This window comes from Dermacentor variabilis, chromosome 9 (assembly GCF_050947875.1).
Source record: "Dermacentor variabilis isolate Ectoservices chromosome 9, ASM5094787v1, whole genome shotgun sequence".
Lineage (NCBI taxonomy): Eukaryota > Metazoa > Arthropoda > Arachnida > Ixodida > Ixodidae > Dermacentor > Dermacentor variabilis.
Window position 1 is genome coordinate 31321697 of NC_134576.1, and position 16937 is coordinate 31338633.

General features: G+C 45.1%; 1 protein-coding gene across 1 annotated transcript in view; it reads left to right on the forward strand.

The window, feature by feature from the left end:
* The window catches only part of LOC142592570 (uncharacterized), a 163499-nt gene that overhangs the window by 144468 nt on the left and 2094 nt on the right, over positions 1 to 16937 (forward strand). Inside the window, exon 12 of the mRNA XM_075704096.1 lies at positions 12067 to 12180. Within this exon, the coding sequence (XP_075560211.1) occupies positions 12067 to 12180 (114 nt within the window). The remainder of the gene's footprint in view (positions 1 to 12066; positions 12181 to 16937) is intronic.

Here is a 16937-nt window from a genome sequence, read left to right on the forward strand (position 1 = left end):
GGTGTTAGACTGCTGAGCACGAGGTCGCGGGATCGGACCCCGGCCACGGCGGCCGCATTTCGATGGGGGCGAAATGCGGAAACACCCGTGTACTTAAAATTTGGTGCACGTTAAAGAACCCCAGGTGGTCGAAATTTTCGGAGTCCTCCACTAAGGCGTGCATAATCAGAAAGTGGTTTTGTCACGCAAAACCCCATTCTCCAATTTTTAATTTAACTCCTGCGGGGACGGTAGAGTATCCGTCTCCAGTGCAAAAGGACCGTGATTCAAATCCCGGTGCAGCGCAATTCTCCACCGGAAAATACAAAAAAAAAAACGTGTGTTGAGAAAATTGCACAAACAGGCCTGGAGTGCGGCCTGATCCCGGTGACCAGAACCGGTAACGCACTCTCTCACCAGAGCAGGATTGGCCACCCTGGTGCAGTACTGGGCCACAACCTCCTATATGAATACAACAATCAAACCCCGGCCCTCAGTCCCCAGCAGCCGCGAAGCAACTGACCACGGCGGCGGTCAGATCTGTGACGCTGCAGAGGGTGCTAAGAATACCTGGCTCCGGACAGGCCGCCATTGGAATCTGAACCTGGCAACGTTTAACGTTAGAACGCTATCTAGCGAGGCGAGTCTAGCAGTGTTATTGGAGGAATTAGAGGGTAGTAAATGGGATATAATAGGGCTCAGTGAGGTTAGGAGGACAAAAGAAGCATATACAGTGCTAAAAAGCGGGCATGTACTGTGTTACCGGGGCTTAGCAGAGAGACGAGAACTAGGAGTCGGATTCCTGATTAATAAGGAAATAGCTGGTAACATACAGGAATTCTGTAGCATTAACGAGAGGGTGGCAGGTCTTGTTATGAAGCTTAATAAGAGGTACAAATTGAAGTTGGTACAAGTCTATGCCCCTACATGCAGTCATGATGACCAGGAAGTCGAAAGCTTTTATGAAGACGTGGAATCGGCGATGGGTAAAGTCAAAACAAAATACACTATACTGATAGGCGACTTCAATGCCAGGGTAGGCAAGAAGCAGGCTGGAGACAAGTCAGTGGGGGAATATGGCATAGGCTCTAGGAATAGCAGAGGAGAATTATTAGTAGAGTTTGCAGAACAGAATAATATGCGAATAATGAACACCTGTTTCCGCAAGCGGGTTAGTCGAAAGTGGACGTGGAGGAGCCCGAACGGCGAGACTAGAAATGAAATAGACTTCATACTGTGCGCTAACACCGGCATCATACAACATGTGGACGTGCTCGGCAAGGTGCGCTGCAGTGACCACAGGATGGTAAGAACTCGAATTAGCCTAGACGTGAGGAGGGAACGGAAGAAACTGGTACATAAGAAGCCGATCAATGAGTTAGCGGTAAGAGGCGAAACAGAGGAATTACAGATCAAGCTACAGAACAGGCATTCGGCTTTAACACAAGAAGAGGACCTTAGTGTTGGAGTAATGAACGACAATCTTATGGGCATCATTAAGGTGTCTGCACTAGAAGTCGGTGGCAACTCCGTTAGACAGGATACCAGTAAGCTATCGTATGGGACGAAAGATCTGATCAAGAAACGCCAATGTATGAAAGCCTCTAACCCTACAGCTAGAATAGAACTGGCAGAACTTTTGAAATTAATCAACAAGCGTAAGACAGCTGACATAAGGAAGTATAATATGGATAGAATTGAACATGCTCTCAGGAACAGAGGAAGCCTAAAAGCAGCGAAGAATAAACTAGGAATTGGCAACAATCAGATGTATGCGTTAAGAGACAAAGCCGGCAATATCATTACTAATATCGATGAGATAGTTCAAGTGACTGAGGAGTTCTATAGAGATTTATACAGCACCAGTGGTACCCACGAAGATAATGGAAGAGAAAATAGTCTAGAGGAATTCGAAATCCCACAGGTAACGCCGGAAGAAGTAAAGAAAGCCTTGGGAGATATGCAAAGGGGGAAGGCAGCTGGGCAGGATCAGGTAACAGCAGATTTGTTGAAGGATGGCGGGCAGATTGTTCTAGAGAAACTGGCCACCCTGTATACGCAATGCCTCATAACCTCGAGCGTACCGGAATCTTGGAAGAACGCTAACATAATCCTAATCTATAAGAAAGGGGACGCCAAAGACTTGAAAAATTATAGACCGATCAGCTTACTGTCCGTTGCCTACAAAGTATTTACTAAGGTAATCGCAAATAGAATCAGGAACACCTTAGACTTCTGTCAACCAAAGGACCAGGCAGGATTCCGTAAAGGCTACTCAACAATAGACCATATTCACACTGTCAATCAAGCGATAGAGAAATGTGCAGAATATAACCAACCCTTATATATAGCTTTCATTGACTACGAGAAAGCGTTTGATTCAGTCGAAACCTCAGCAGTCATGGAGGCATTACGGAATCAGGGTGTAGATGAGCCATATGTAAAAATACTGGAAAATATCTATAGTGGCTCCACAGCCACCGTAGTCCTCCACAAAGAAAGTAACAAAATCCCTATAAAGAAAGGCGTCAGGCAGGGAGATACGATATCTTTAATGCTATTCACAGCATGTTTACAGGAGGTATTCAGAGGCCTGGAGTGGGAAGAATTGGGGATAAAAGTTGATGGAGAATACCTTAGCAACTTGCGATTCGCTGATGATATTGCCTTACTTAGTAACTCAGGAGACCAATTGCAATGCATGCTCACTGACCTGGAGAGGCAAAGCAGAAGGGCGGGTCTGAAAATTAATTTGCAGAAAACTAAAGTATTGTTTAACAGTCTCGGAAGAGAACAGCAGTTTACGATAGGTAGCGAAGCACTGGAAGTGGTAAGGGAATACATCTACTTAGGGCAGGTAGTGACCACGGATCCGGATCATGAGACTGAAATAACCAGAAGAATAAGAATGGGCTGGAATGCGTTTGGCAGGCATTCTCAAATCATGAACAGCAGGTTACCACTATCCCTCAAAAGGAAAGTGTATAACAGCTGTGTGTTACCAGTACTCACATATGGGGCAGAAACCTGGAGGCTTACGAAAAGGGTTCTGCTGAAATTGAGGACGACGCAACGAGCTATGGAAAGGAGAATGATGGGTGTAACGTTAAGGGATAAGAAAAGAGCAGATTGGGTGAGGCAACAAACGCAGGTAAACGACATCTTAGTTGAAATCAAGAAAAAGAAATGGGCATGGGCAGGACATGTAATGAGGAGGGAAGATAACCGATGGTCATTAAGGGTTACGGACTGGATTCCAAGGGAAGGGAAGCATAGCAGGGGGCGGCAGAAAGTTAGGTGGGCGGATGAAATTAAGACGTTTGCAGGGACAACATGGCCACAATTAGTACATGACCGGGGTAGTTGGAGAAGTATGGGAGAGGCCTTTGCCCTGCAGTGGGCGTAACTAGGCTGATGATGATGATGATGAGAAGGGCAAGTCAACATGTGGTGAACTACTGATCTAATGACCACTTTTCGCACAACTATTGAGTTCGTTGTAATCTGGATTGACTGTACTAAAGACTGGAATAGATGCATTTGTAACATCGTTTTATAATTTAATTGAATTAGCAGCCTGTAATGGTATACTAATTGTGAATGTGGTGCAAAATGGACATGGCACCCATGTTGTAGGTGTGAATTTTTGGTTATAGTCTGCCCTCCCCCCTCTAATGCCATCAAGATGCTGTGAGTACTTTGTGTAAATAAATAAAAGGGCCAAAAGGGGTTGACACCTTTAGACTGATATGCTTTATTAATGCTTTTTGTCTTTTTAGTATTGAATATTTACTTATTTTGCTCCAGTTTTTCTCATGTACAATATATTAAACATCTTGTTGACCTTATGCATTTACACAATTCAAATGCCTGCTTTTCTTTTATGTATGTTTTTTAGAAGTGGGCGAATATCAACCTTCTCGAATACAAATACTAGTAAGTATCAAATGTTGAATAGTCAAATACAGACACATATGTGGAACCCCGTTCATACGTTTTTCACCGGACCGGGGAAAAAAAACGTAACAGCCGGGAAAACGCAACAGTGAGGAAAGCTCCGAAAATGAATGAAAAAAAGTGCAGCTTCAACTATAGACAATTTATTTCCACAGAGTGCGCTTAGGACCTAAAAAAAAGTCCAGAATTGTGGCTTGCCGTTTCTTTCGCTCGCTAGAAATCACCACACGTTTCTCAATAGCCTGGAAGGCCGCATTGCTGTCAGCGTCGCTGTGAGGTGTGACGTACCTGCGGAGGAGGTCCAGAGCCGCAACGGCTTTTCGAAAGCTACGATTTGGCAACTCCCCGGCATCATGCGGCTCGTGCATCGCAGTCTGCGACTTCACTCGCGACCGAGATCCCAACGATCTCGGCGATGCTCTGACACTCTGACGTCCCGACAACAACATCCACGGCGACGTAGTCGTCGTATGTGACCGCGATTTTGGCTTTTGGCGAGTTTTGGCCGGGCTTGGCTATGGAGCTGGCTGCAAGAAGCCGCACGCCAATTCGATGGCGGCCTCTCGAACTGGCGTGCGGCTTCTTGCAGCCAGTTCCATAGCCAAGCCCGGCCAAAACTCGTCAAAAGCCAAAATGGCGGTTGGAGCGCGTTGCCTACTTTAGCCCAGGCGGGTTGGGGGGGCTAAGTTGCGACGTATCATGCGGGAACGTTTTCACAGCTACGACGTAACAGCGGGGTTCCTTATACATTGGATCCTATGGAAGCTATGCCGGGACCGGATGAAAACGACGTAGCAGCCGGGAAAACGCAGCAGTGAGGAACGTAACAGCGGGGTTCTACTGTAGTTACAGCAGGAATATTTATTTTAGTATAATTAGCCGTGCTTGTGCTGCCTAATGCAAAAAAAGAAAGAAAGAATTATCACGGACAATTACAGTGTTTCATACATAACATCACTAATTGTCATTAAAAGAACTGCATGAAATTCCTTTGAGCTTCTTTAGACCCTAGTTGCAAACAAGCTTTTCAAAAATGAATGGCTACTATGCGACTAGCTTTTCAAAAATGCTAAATAAGCGGTTTTTAAAAAGACAATCAAGTTGTGGACAGAGAAAAGAAAAAATTGCTGAAGGACTTGCGTGTGGTGTACGCATGGAAAAGAGCCCATTGCAAGGAAAGCATTGGAGGTTGTAGCATAAAGGAAAAGCATTTGGAGGTCGCTTAAGCTTTGCCTTTAAAGGGACCCTGAAACGATTTTGACGATTTTCTACAAACGTACTGAGTCGTTAGAGTAAGTCCTTCTAATCCTTAATTGATGCATCTAAGTGCTTCGCATAAAGCTTGTAATTTATTATAAGGTTTTAAAAATGCACATCTATGCCAATCGCAGCACACTGCTCGGCGGACTTTTCAGCCGCCCCTACCCATACGATGTAAATCACCCAATTGACGTGGCTGATCATTAATTGACACATCTAAGTGCTCCGCGTAAAGCATCTAATTTATTATAAGGTTTTAAAAATGCACATCGCTGCCGATTGCAGCACACTGCTCGGCGGAATTTTCAGCCGCCCCTACCCACATGATGTAAATCACCCAATTGACGTGGCTGATCATTAATTGACACACCTAAGTGCTCCGCATAAAGCATGTAATTTATTATAAGGTTTAAAAAATGCACATCGCTGCCGATCGCAGCACACTGTTCGGCGGAACTTTAAGCCGCCCCTACCCATATGACGGAAATTACCCATTTGACGTCAATAGGGTGAGCTATCCGATTGGCTGTCCAAGGTGCGTCATTGGTAATTTTTCCACCTTTGTGGTGAACAAATGATGTTCGTAATAGTTGGTAATTGTAGTTAATTTATTTCTATAAGAAAGTAACAGAAAGAAAATGCACAAGAACGATTTCTCACTACACTCAAGCACTTCTGGCACACAGCAAGCGTCGTCTGCTTGTGTTACAGTGTGCTCCGTTTTGACGAGAGCTCCACAGTCAGAGTCGGTCTCAGTCTTTTCGTAAGCACTGTGATTCAGCTTTGTTGCATTGTGGACTGCAAACGTAGCGATTGGCAATATGTCAAGCTGCGACATCTTGTCCCTCTGCAAGGCAGCAGACGAGCAAACTGGCTGCAGTGCATCGGACTTCCGCTGTCTGATCGGCGGCAGAATTTGCGCGTTTGCGGTCGTCACTTTACACCGAAAGATTATTAACGCAATAGTGTTTCGCAAGTTCGGTATTAGGGTAAACGCAAGCACAAGGGGACAGGGCCTGTCCGTTTGACCATGTCATTTTACGGGATGAGCAGAAGCGCAAACGTGAATGGTCCGCACGGTGCAGCCACCTGGTGGCACAGAGATCAAGCACACACAGTAGCAGTAATGAAATGTATTCTTCTTTGCTGCTGGTGTAAATTTTTTGCAGGAGTATAATCGTTAGCACGTTGCTTTTGTAAATGTTTAAAATGTTTTACACTTGGTTAGAGCAATATTAGCTCTTTATTTAGATGGTTAAGCTCTGCGCCAACGGGTGGCTGGACCATGCAGAGCGATTAGGCAGCTCACGTATGTCTACGCTAAAGTTCCTTCATCAGCTCGAGTTTATGCCGCCACCGTTCTGTCAAAACGCCCAGCCCGCCTGTGGTTACCAGAATACCAGACACGTTCAGCGCTGTGACAGAATGCTCGCAACGCACACTGCTTCGATAGCTCTCGCTTGGGGTCGACTGCCAAGCAGCTGGTGGAGAGTTTGAAGAGGCTTAGCGCACTCGCTCCTAGGGAACCGGAAGTCGACGACATGACATGCCATCATGATGCAGAGTCAGTGAAGGCGGTGCTTAGCCCCAATCACTCAGCGAACGAGTTTAGGAGGAAATGCATGACTATGGAGAAGGGTAACTTGTAATCGTCTGTAGTTCTCTTAATATGGGACGTTTCACACAAATTGTGGCACCAATGATTAACTTTAGCTGTACCCTATGCGTCTACAAAATTTGTCCGAACTGTTTCAGGGGCCCTTTAAGAGTGGAATGTGATAACATTCAAACATTGCGAGACTGCTTCTCACACATTCCGACAACTGTATCTTATGTAACCATAATGTTTACTGGAACATGCTGGTGGTGAATGCTATACACAAATGTGATCTTTCTAGTAGAAATGCGGCTTCTTGCTTGGGCAGTGGATGCGCAGAGGCAAGCGCCACCTGGATGGTGTTGCAAGGAAGCGAGGACAACGTGCCTCTCTATGAATGGTAGAAACACTGGAAGAGGGGTTTATGTTTGAGTTTCCACGTAAGAGAATTATGTTTTCTGGTGTATTCAAATTACAATCCAACACTATCATGCCTGTAGGTTGTATTTAGGATGTACTTTACGATTTTTCTAACGCATCTTACTTTGAGGAATTTAATTAGTTCAATAATGCCTCGGCGTCACATGGAGGGCCTCCGTGGTTGTGGTTCGGAATGATTTTTCGCTAAATGACATCTGATGCAACATGCCGACACCAGATTTTTTGCAACACAGGGCCCTTAACGCTATCACGTTAAAACTGCTTCATGACTAAACTGCAGGAAACACTAAATGACAGACTATAAGCAAAAATCACCTGTTGTCATGTAGGCTTCTGCCTCTAAACCAAATAAACTTGCATTACCCATTTTGTTTTTCGATTGCTTCAAAATTTTTTTTTCTTTGTTTCATTTCTGATAACTTGCAATACTTTGTTTAGCATTCAAGGAACAGTAGCCCAACTTTCACAGTCGGTTGTTGTGGAATATGTGGTTAGTTTTTATATGCAAGAATACCAAAAAGTTCCATTTTTAAATACGAATACGAATAGTTATAATAGTTAGTAATTATTCAATTAATTCTCGAAACATCGAATATTTGTGCACCCCTAATTTTTTTGTTCATATGTTTCTGTGTGTGACACATTGTGTAGCAGTTGCCCTCCCCCCTTTACCACCTCCATATGTACCTCTCTCGGAATCTTTAGTGTATGTAAATAAATATGTATCACTTACCCCAAATGTTGTTCTTACGTGTCGAGGAGTTTCTCAACACAGATGTGCATGGGGAAGGTGAGAGCTCAGGAAAAGAGAGAGGTAGACTAGGACAAGGTGATTCGTTAGCTTACATTTTGTGAACTGTGATAGTCACTATATCGTACCTGCCAACTCTTCCGAATTTTCCGTGAAATGTACGAACTTCGAGCAGTCTTATGATTTTGCAAATCTTGCTTGAAATGTTACGGAAAACATTTTATTTGCAAAAGAAAAAACGTGAAAATGTAGTAAAACTACACCCTGGTACCTTGTGCCGCCGCGAGAGGGCAATTCGTATGCGTGGTATCATCACCAGCAGCTGCAAGGTTGTAGTGACTTCTGTCGTCTACTACAGGGGTCGCGAATCCATATCCAAAGCTTGATAGTGCCGATAGCACCTCCATCGCCTCCACAAACCTGTTGCCGTGCTGTTGTCTTTGTTTGCGCGGGCGCACGGGTTTAGACTTCAGCCAGCTTCAGTCACTGCAGTGTTGGCCTCGCCTTTTTTGTGACTAGCTGCCGCATCAGACGCAGTGCGACTCCGGCCTGTAGTGGCTTCGCAGTGCAATGGCTGGCTCGAAGCTCCGACAGTGCTTCCAAGTGTTTTTAAAATTGTGCGGGACAGAATTTCTGTGCTTCGTGCCGTTGAAGAGAGGGGAAAAGTTCAGATTCTTCACCACTTGTGCCTGTGATGTGAACATCTTGCATGGCGGCAAGTCTGACATCAAGGCCCACATAGCTTCGAAAAAGCATCAGGGGACACGTGCGAGCCGCGAACAGCCAGTCAAGCCTAGCAAGCTTAGTACGCAGCTACAACGACCTCGGTGTGATTCGTGCAGAATGCCTCTTCACAACATTTTTAGTTGAACAGAACATCCTGCTGAGTGTAAGCGATCATGCCGGATCGCTTTTCTGGAAGATGTTCCCCAAGTGCGAAGGCACAAAACGCTACTGTGTTCCGCTTTATCTGAAACAAAGCATTGCAACAAGCAGAGCTCGTTTTTGGAGTCATATCAAATTCTGCAGACTTCCTCACACACCCCCAAGAACCCTGCACTGACCCCAAAGTCCGTTACACATCTTCACAAGACTGCTGCAGGCCTCGGGAAAAAAAGCACCGACGGCGATGAAATCTCGCTAAAGTGGAAAGGAGCTCATTCTGGACCTCAAGCAAAAAACTGAAACTTCGTACCAAGGATTCTGGGGAAGCCAGCCACGTGACCCGTGAGGAACGCCTGCTTTTATTTTTTGTCATAGGAGCTAAACAGCTGTATTTTTCTCCAAAATGTTATACCGCTTTTTGAGAAGACAAACTGCCTTCTTCAGGCACAGGTTGCTCAGATTAATACACTGAGGGCCCTCTTGAACCGCCTTTTCAAGGATTTCCTGACTAGTTTTGTGTGCACAAGTGTTGTCAAGGCATGTCATTCATTGCTGGAAGTTGTCTATGGAGCTACAGAGAACCAGAAAGGTGATGAAGACGTCATTGGCAGCACAACCTACTCTTTGGTTGTGACACTGAGCTCAAGACACTGAGCTCAATCTCAAGATGGCTGAAGTTGCTCAAGTACAAGCTCTGGAAACTGCTTCATTCAACTGTGTATGTCATTTTATTAGGGCGTTCCCTGCTGTCTTACCCCAGAACAGTGGCAAATCAAAAGAAGAAGCACTCGACACACTTGAAGTCAAGTTTGCCAACTTGCAAGCATATCAGGTTCCAGCCGACATATTGAATGAGCCAAGGTGCGACATGCAGTGGTCGCAATTTGGAAGTGTTCGAAATGTTGACAGGTCGCTCAGGTACCACAGAATTTCAATGGTTATGCTGGGTATTCTCTCCATTCCCCATAGCAATGCTGAATGCGAGAATATTCAGCACTGTGAACAAAACTCGGAGTTTCACTCATCTGTGTGTAAGAAAACACTTGAAAGTCTGCCGATGGTCAAGGGGCACCAGAGTGGTACTTGCTTTGAGCAAACCTACATGGAGAAGTTTCTGAAGCAGGCAAAGTTGGCAACAGCAATATCATTGTAAAAATAAATTGTGCCCCGGTGGAATTTTCGCTCTTTACTCTCCAAGGCACAGATTTCACTTGCAGTTGTGAAAACGTGAGTAAGCTTGTCGCAAAAGGTAAATCTCTATAAAAAAAGAAAGTGCTGCCATGCACCCCACCTCCCCCTGCTACCACGATAGTTTTACGAATTTCCAAATCTTCAGGTTGGCAGGTATGCTATATACTCCATTTCATACTTTGCAGGAAATGCTCTGGGAACTACATAAGTAGTGCAAACATGTAAATGTATCTCACTTTGCATTCTTTAATGAGCTGGCCTTTGATCTGCAACGTCTTCAACAGAAGAACTTCTCTATGTACTTATAACACATCAGTTTAATGTTGTATCAATTCAAACCTGCTGTTTCTATGCCTTGAGCTTCCAGTACATGGTGCTCTATGTTCCGGTCACAAATGCAAGCGATGTGCTGTAGCCGCTATGCAACAAGTGTGGTTGAGTAAACGGGGCTCCGTTTATCGTTCCATAGTTATGATGCAGACTTGTGATGTCTCCTATGTAATACAGTAAAACCTCGTTAAACCGTACCCGCTTAAACAGTAGTTTCGGTTTAAAAGTAGTGAAGTCAATTCCCCGACTCAGCGGCCATTGAACATAATGTATTTTGTATCCGCATAAACCGTACCAGCATATTGCGTACGCATCGGTTAAAACGTAGCGTTTCCACTTTTCGTCGCGCAAACACGGCGGTGCGTCGTCTCCACCGGGCGGCCCGGCAGAACAACAAGCCTCAGAGATCGGTACAACGGCCTCCAAGTGCCCTGTGCGTTTGCACGTGAAGCCGCATCAACATCAACATCATTTCGACGCCGTGCCAGAGAGCGTTGTGGCGCCGTGGAAGCGAGGACTCGCGTCATGTCGAAGCTCGGATAAAAAAGACGCCGGGTGCTCAGCATAGAAGAAAAATTAGACGTCGTCCGTGCTATCGAACGTGACACGAAGAAGTCGGCGCTGGCCCGCGACATGGATCTGCTGTTGACTACAATGTGTGGCATTTGGAATGCGAAGTTGCTCGGCAGCGCTGCTGCGTCCGCGAAGAGATGTCGGCTACGAGGTTCGACTTTTCGCCATCGTTGCCTCTGTTGTTGCCGAAGTGTCGACTAGCGACAGTGATGAGAACGACACGGAAAGCGACAGCACGGGCGATTCAGGCCCGACAGTGGCAGAAGCTGCGCGTTACGTCAGCCTCGTGAATGCAATCGTCGCAACGAGAACAGGGGCGCGATAACATAACTATTCCAAACGAAATGTTTTCCGAACTCCGGCACCCGGCAATGAAAAAGGTGCCCCGGGACTTATGGAGCACTACTGCGCGCGTGCACGAAGAATACGTAACGCCAACGAGGAATCTGCCGTGCGAGTGTTTGCCCAGAGGATGGGGGCTGGCTGAGAAGCTGGCACGCAGCTTCAGTAAGTTTGAGGCTGCTGTCGTCGTGCTAGGCCGCCGCGGCATCAAACGAAAATAACACTTATGTCGCGCGAAGTGAATAAATACTGCATGTTTTTCCCCTTTCATCGCACTCTCTCTGAGTTCTGTTTTCGACAGGTAAGTGGGCGATCTCATGCTATTTCGGTTAAACAGTACTACCGTTTAGTACGTACTTTTTCCGAGCTCCGGCCGACTACGGTTTAACGAGGTTTCACTGTAATTGCTTCTGTAAGGAAGCAGATTGATGCCTTAGCGAGTCACGTTGCTATTGCGTGTCCAGCCTGCCTATCTTGCTGAGGTGTCAACCTTGTACTTTGTGACCGTAACAGATGAACTCAATGTAACCCAGAAAACCTAGCGCATTTCTATTTCTTGCTGTCATGTGGAAGGCGCTATTTTTCTGTTGCGAATGCAGGTCATGTGAATATTTGCTGTAACAACAGTAGCACAGCCTGCTATGTGTTAAACATAATAGAAAAAGAGGAAGCTTGAGTAAAAAAGGAATAGACTACTGTGTAATAAATGGAAGCATGCCGTTTTGACCATTTTAAAGTTTTTTTTTTTTTTCTCATCCAGTGTTCCAGTGACCAGAGGCAGGAACTGACCCCTTCTGCCAATGGGTCCAGTTTCGAAGCCAGGCTTGAGCTAGTAGTCAGTCAACTGACTGCCCAAATGGAGCAACTCAGCCAGGTGTGTATCGCAGCTGTACATTATGACTGTTGCCATAGGAGGTAGGGCACAAGACTGTATTACTCCATTTCAGCATACAATGCTGTGAAAGCTATGCAAGACGTTCAGTCATCAAAAGGTATTGCACTGCAAGTTTCATGGTCAAATCTTGTGGTCACATATGCTTACTGTACTTACACATGCCTGTGCATCAGGCTGCTAATAAACAACTTCAAAAATATAGCAGTGAAAAACAACATAATCTAAAACGGCATATTAACTGCCATATAATACAACTTGATCATTTTCTAGAGATGAAACTCTTAATTTATTACTGAGCATAAATAAAGAACATTTTCACATAACAACTGGCAAAAAATGTTGAACTGTAATATTTACTTGTGCAATAAACCCACTTTTTTTTTCTAAAAATGTTGACATCAATTTTGGTTGGGTGATCATCATGCGGGGCAAAAGTTACCATATGTTTTTAAGAGTATAAATTTCATATCACTAGTAGATAACGAAAAAATTGCAATCACAACATTATCTTTATAGTAAAAGCATACGTAGTGTGAATAGAAAATTCATGTTTATTCACAAAATGTAGCTAGCCACTTACTCGTTGGTCTCCCTGGTGTGGGTCGTCATCGGCCCACAGCGCATTGTCTTCAGTGCCGTCCAGGCAGTTCGCGATGCCCGTTTTCTTAAAATTGCGTTTTGTAAAGCTTGCCTTGCTTCGGTCCTTGAAATGTGTGACAATGCTTTTTCATAGCTTTAGGCTCATCCTCTTGTTTTCTCCAGTAGTGCTCATCCACTGGGTTTACCCTGAAATGCAATCCAGATCCAGATTGCCATGTTCTAAGGCAGCATCTGTGACATTCACTTTGAAACCGGCTGTGTGACTTCTGTAAAGGCCCATCGCACTGTGGGGAAAGTACAGGGAGCCAAGTACAGGGGAAAGATGTCAGGCTCAAATAAAAACCAGAAAAATGCAAGAAAAAAGCCTTTAAAAGCACAAATAGGGATGAAGCATTGTGGCATTGCTGTCATTCATGTATGATTTCCGTTGATGACTATGGCGATGCGCAATCTGTCCCTTCGGTTGGACGCTAGTGCCATTTTTGCTCTTGTGCGTTGCACATTTGCGCCGCTCCACGCTCGCCGAGCTCCAAGAGTTGTCCGAGTTAACCGATGTGCAGCCAAATAAGTCCAAATTAAGGAGAGGTTGATTGCAATAAATAATGCATACACCAGCTGGGACCAGGGGACTAGTCTGAATTATCTGATTTTCTGAATCGACGAGGGTCGAATTAACAAGGTTTCACTGTATTCTGAATGTGTTAGCAGCTGCCCGGAGTGCCGGTGAACCACCGCTGGCGCTCTGGCAGTGGTTCGACAAAAGTGGGTTGCCACCCGAAGCTCTAGACAAACATGCCGCATGTGAAGGGCAGGTGCCTTGGTAGGAACTGGGCGGATGGCTTGGAACATGGTATGCAATTGTGTAACATAATCCGTGGTTAGCAGCGGTGCAGTTGTAGTTTTGAAAAAGTCAGGGAAGGTGGAGGGTGGTGCTCTCGAGTAGCCCAAGTCGGCCTTGAACACCGTGCATATGCCACGAATAGTGAGGGGAAAGTGGTGAACCCACTCCCAAGGTGGGTCTTGAGCTGTGCGTGCAGTCTTTAGGTGACGATGAAATCGCAGAACAAGGCTGTTGGCCTGTAGGTGGTAGGCTGGTGTACGAAGTCACGTAGTTCAAAAAAAGGTGGAGCAGTTCACTGAAAAAGCTGGCCTCAAATTGGTGACTTTGGTCTGGTAGTATAGTAGATTTGCAGACGCAGTGGGAAGCCCAAGTGGACAAAAAGCGGCCGCGATGGTAGGTGCTGATATGTCCGAGATTGGCATAGCTTCTGGCCATCGTGTTCACTTGTTGATGCAAGTAAGGAGGTAGTGATGGTCTTGACCGGGAGGAAGTAAGCCAAATATGTCCAAGTGAACCTTGGCAAACCAAGCATCAGGTGGAAGGAAGGTCTTTGATGGAGAGATGGGGGTGACGGTGGACCTTAGACCATTGGCATGGTGGACAGAAATGCACCCAGTCTCAGACTTCAGCATTAGAGAGTTTTAGTTTAGGGGACGCAAGGCGTTGGGGCCCTTAGCGCATGGGTGCGTTTGCATTTGCGTATGCAAGCAGAAACATGCTATAGGTTAGCGGCCCCGAATGCAAGCGGCAGTGAGATCGCATGCACTCGCACCGCCATCAACGTCTGATCTTTGCTGGGTGATGATTTTTTTAAAACATGAAATCAAGCATATGAAGTTAAGCACGTAAAACTATTCTTATTAAAAGCAGTTAATAGAGAGGTTTAGCGTGTCCAGTATTAAACGCAGGCGGAACAGGTTGGGGCGGAGCCGTAAACGGGAGCGGCCTGCATGGTGCAGCCACCTAGTGGCGCAAAACTCAAACAGACAAAAACAGCTAATATTGCAGTAACCAAGTGTATTTTACTCTGCTGCGGGTGTAAATTTTTGGCAGCAACACGATTACGCCAGTGCCAAAAGTTTACACCAGCAGCTAAGTAGAATAGACTTGGTTACAGCAATATTAGCTGTTTTTGTCTGTTTGAGCTTTGCACCACCAGGTGGCTGCACCATGCAGCCACCACCAGGTGGCTGCACCATGCAGGCCACTACCGTTTACTCCCCCGCCCAAACACCCCGTCCACCTGCGTTTACCCAAATAGCGGACACGGTAAACCTCTCTGATATATATAAAAACGATGTCTGTCGACACTTGGCGAAATATTTATCAAATTATTTACCCGCTAGCTACTCTTAAGTTCTTGTACACAGCGAGGGTCACGTAGGTAACGTGACCGCTTAGGGGCAGCGATGTTTTCGGCCGCCCCAAGGACGGAAGTAGACGTAGCGGTCTGCACATGCGAAGTACCATCGCCCCTAGTTCTTGTGTACGCAAGCCACTTGCGTCCCCTAAACTAAAGCTCTTTATTAAGTTGAGCCCAGACAAAGCAGCTAGAAAGGATTTTCTGCATAGTTGATGATGATGATCGTAGTGGTCCTCCCCTTTGGAACGGGTGGTCACACTCACTGTGGCCTGGCCGAAAATTCCAAGTTCTAATGCCGGTATGCGCCACCTGGTGGTGCTGCAAGGAACCCAGCAGTGCATGCCTTCTGCTGTTATTGGTTAAGTTTCTGGCTACAGAGAAGAAGACATCCCGGGATCCTAGTCATATGCAGCTTCGCTATAAAAAACTCTTAATAACCCTCCTGATACCTTCCCTCTTTGGTGTCATGTCCAGGAATTTTACTATTACTATTAAAGTACACAGGTTGTCAGTACATCTTAAATGCAAATGGTTTTACAATTTCTCATTTTCGTCCAGTTTTGGAAAGTATCTAGTATACATGTATTAAACATGCAACCACACACTCCAACTGATTTTTAGAGCCATGTTTTTTATTTATATTAGTCTCACATCACATCCTATCACTTTGCTGAACAATTATTTAATGGCATCCAAATATTTGGCCACCATTGCATGAATGTTATTTCATAAATGAAAAGAATATTTGTGATGCAGATCATTCTAGCTGTGACTGTGGACAAGAGAGAGTGCTCACATTACAGGGCCAACTCTGCGATTTGTTTTAATGAACACTCAACATCTTCAATAATCAAGGTTGTTGATCAGATAATCTTTGGTTGGTATTTTTCCAACTCTAAAATTTGCAGGTGTGATAGCATAAGGATTCCCTTGCACTAGATCTTCTCCGTTTCTTATTATATAGCACTCATGACCCGCCAATGACCAGCCAATCCTTGCCGTAATGTAGGTGAAGCACTGCTCAGGAAAATGAATAGAAATGGAATATAATTATTATGTTATCCCAGCCCTAGTTTCAAGTTGATTTGGCACTCTTGTATATGGCCCCTCTATGCACCATTTCAGCTTCTCTTGCTGTTCCTGTCTGCAACCAAAAAATTGTGTGTCACATATGAAATAAAGATATAGGTGCACGTCATGTAATTCGATGTAGAATTGAGTCTCATATCTTTATGTCACAAAATATAACATATTCATTACACGAAAGGTGTCGATGTTCTGTACCTATTTACCACCAAACAAGCGGAGTGACATGTTTTCTGCGACCAGCGGCCGCAACCCATCATCTGCACTCACGACCATAACATAGTATGCCACATGCTGGAAGCACAAAGGGGCACAAATACAGTTAAACCTCAATATAACAATATCAGTGAACTAAGCAATTTCCTTTGTTATATCGACATTTTGTTGTATTGAAATTCATCTATTTATGCAAATAAGTACTGTTGCAGATTCATTTTCCTTACATGAAAGGGGGGGCTGCAAAGTTTTTTTAATTATCAGGCAATTGTAGAAAGCAAATCTGAATGAAAAAACATTATTTTGTTGAATTTGAGAGTTGGCGACGAAAGGTGTGGTTTCGTGCCGTGTTGACGATATCTCCGCACTGGCGGTACAAAGTGAAGCCACCCACGCTTTCGCATCCACTCCATCCCCATACCTGATAGTGTCGCCTGCAATGGGACTAAGCTCTCACGAAAAGCATCAGCAGTGGAGAGTGAATGCTTCATCTGCTTCTCGCTTCAACACATCTTTGAAACTCGAGATTACACAACCTCCAGTACTAAACATGCGGGAAGACAGCGCACATGACGCATGTCATTTCGATGTGCCTACTCTTTGCGCATGTATTAGATTACTCTAAAACAG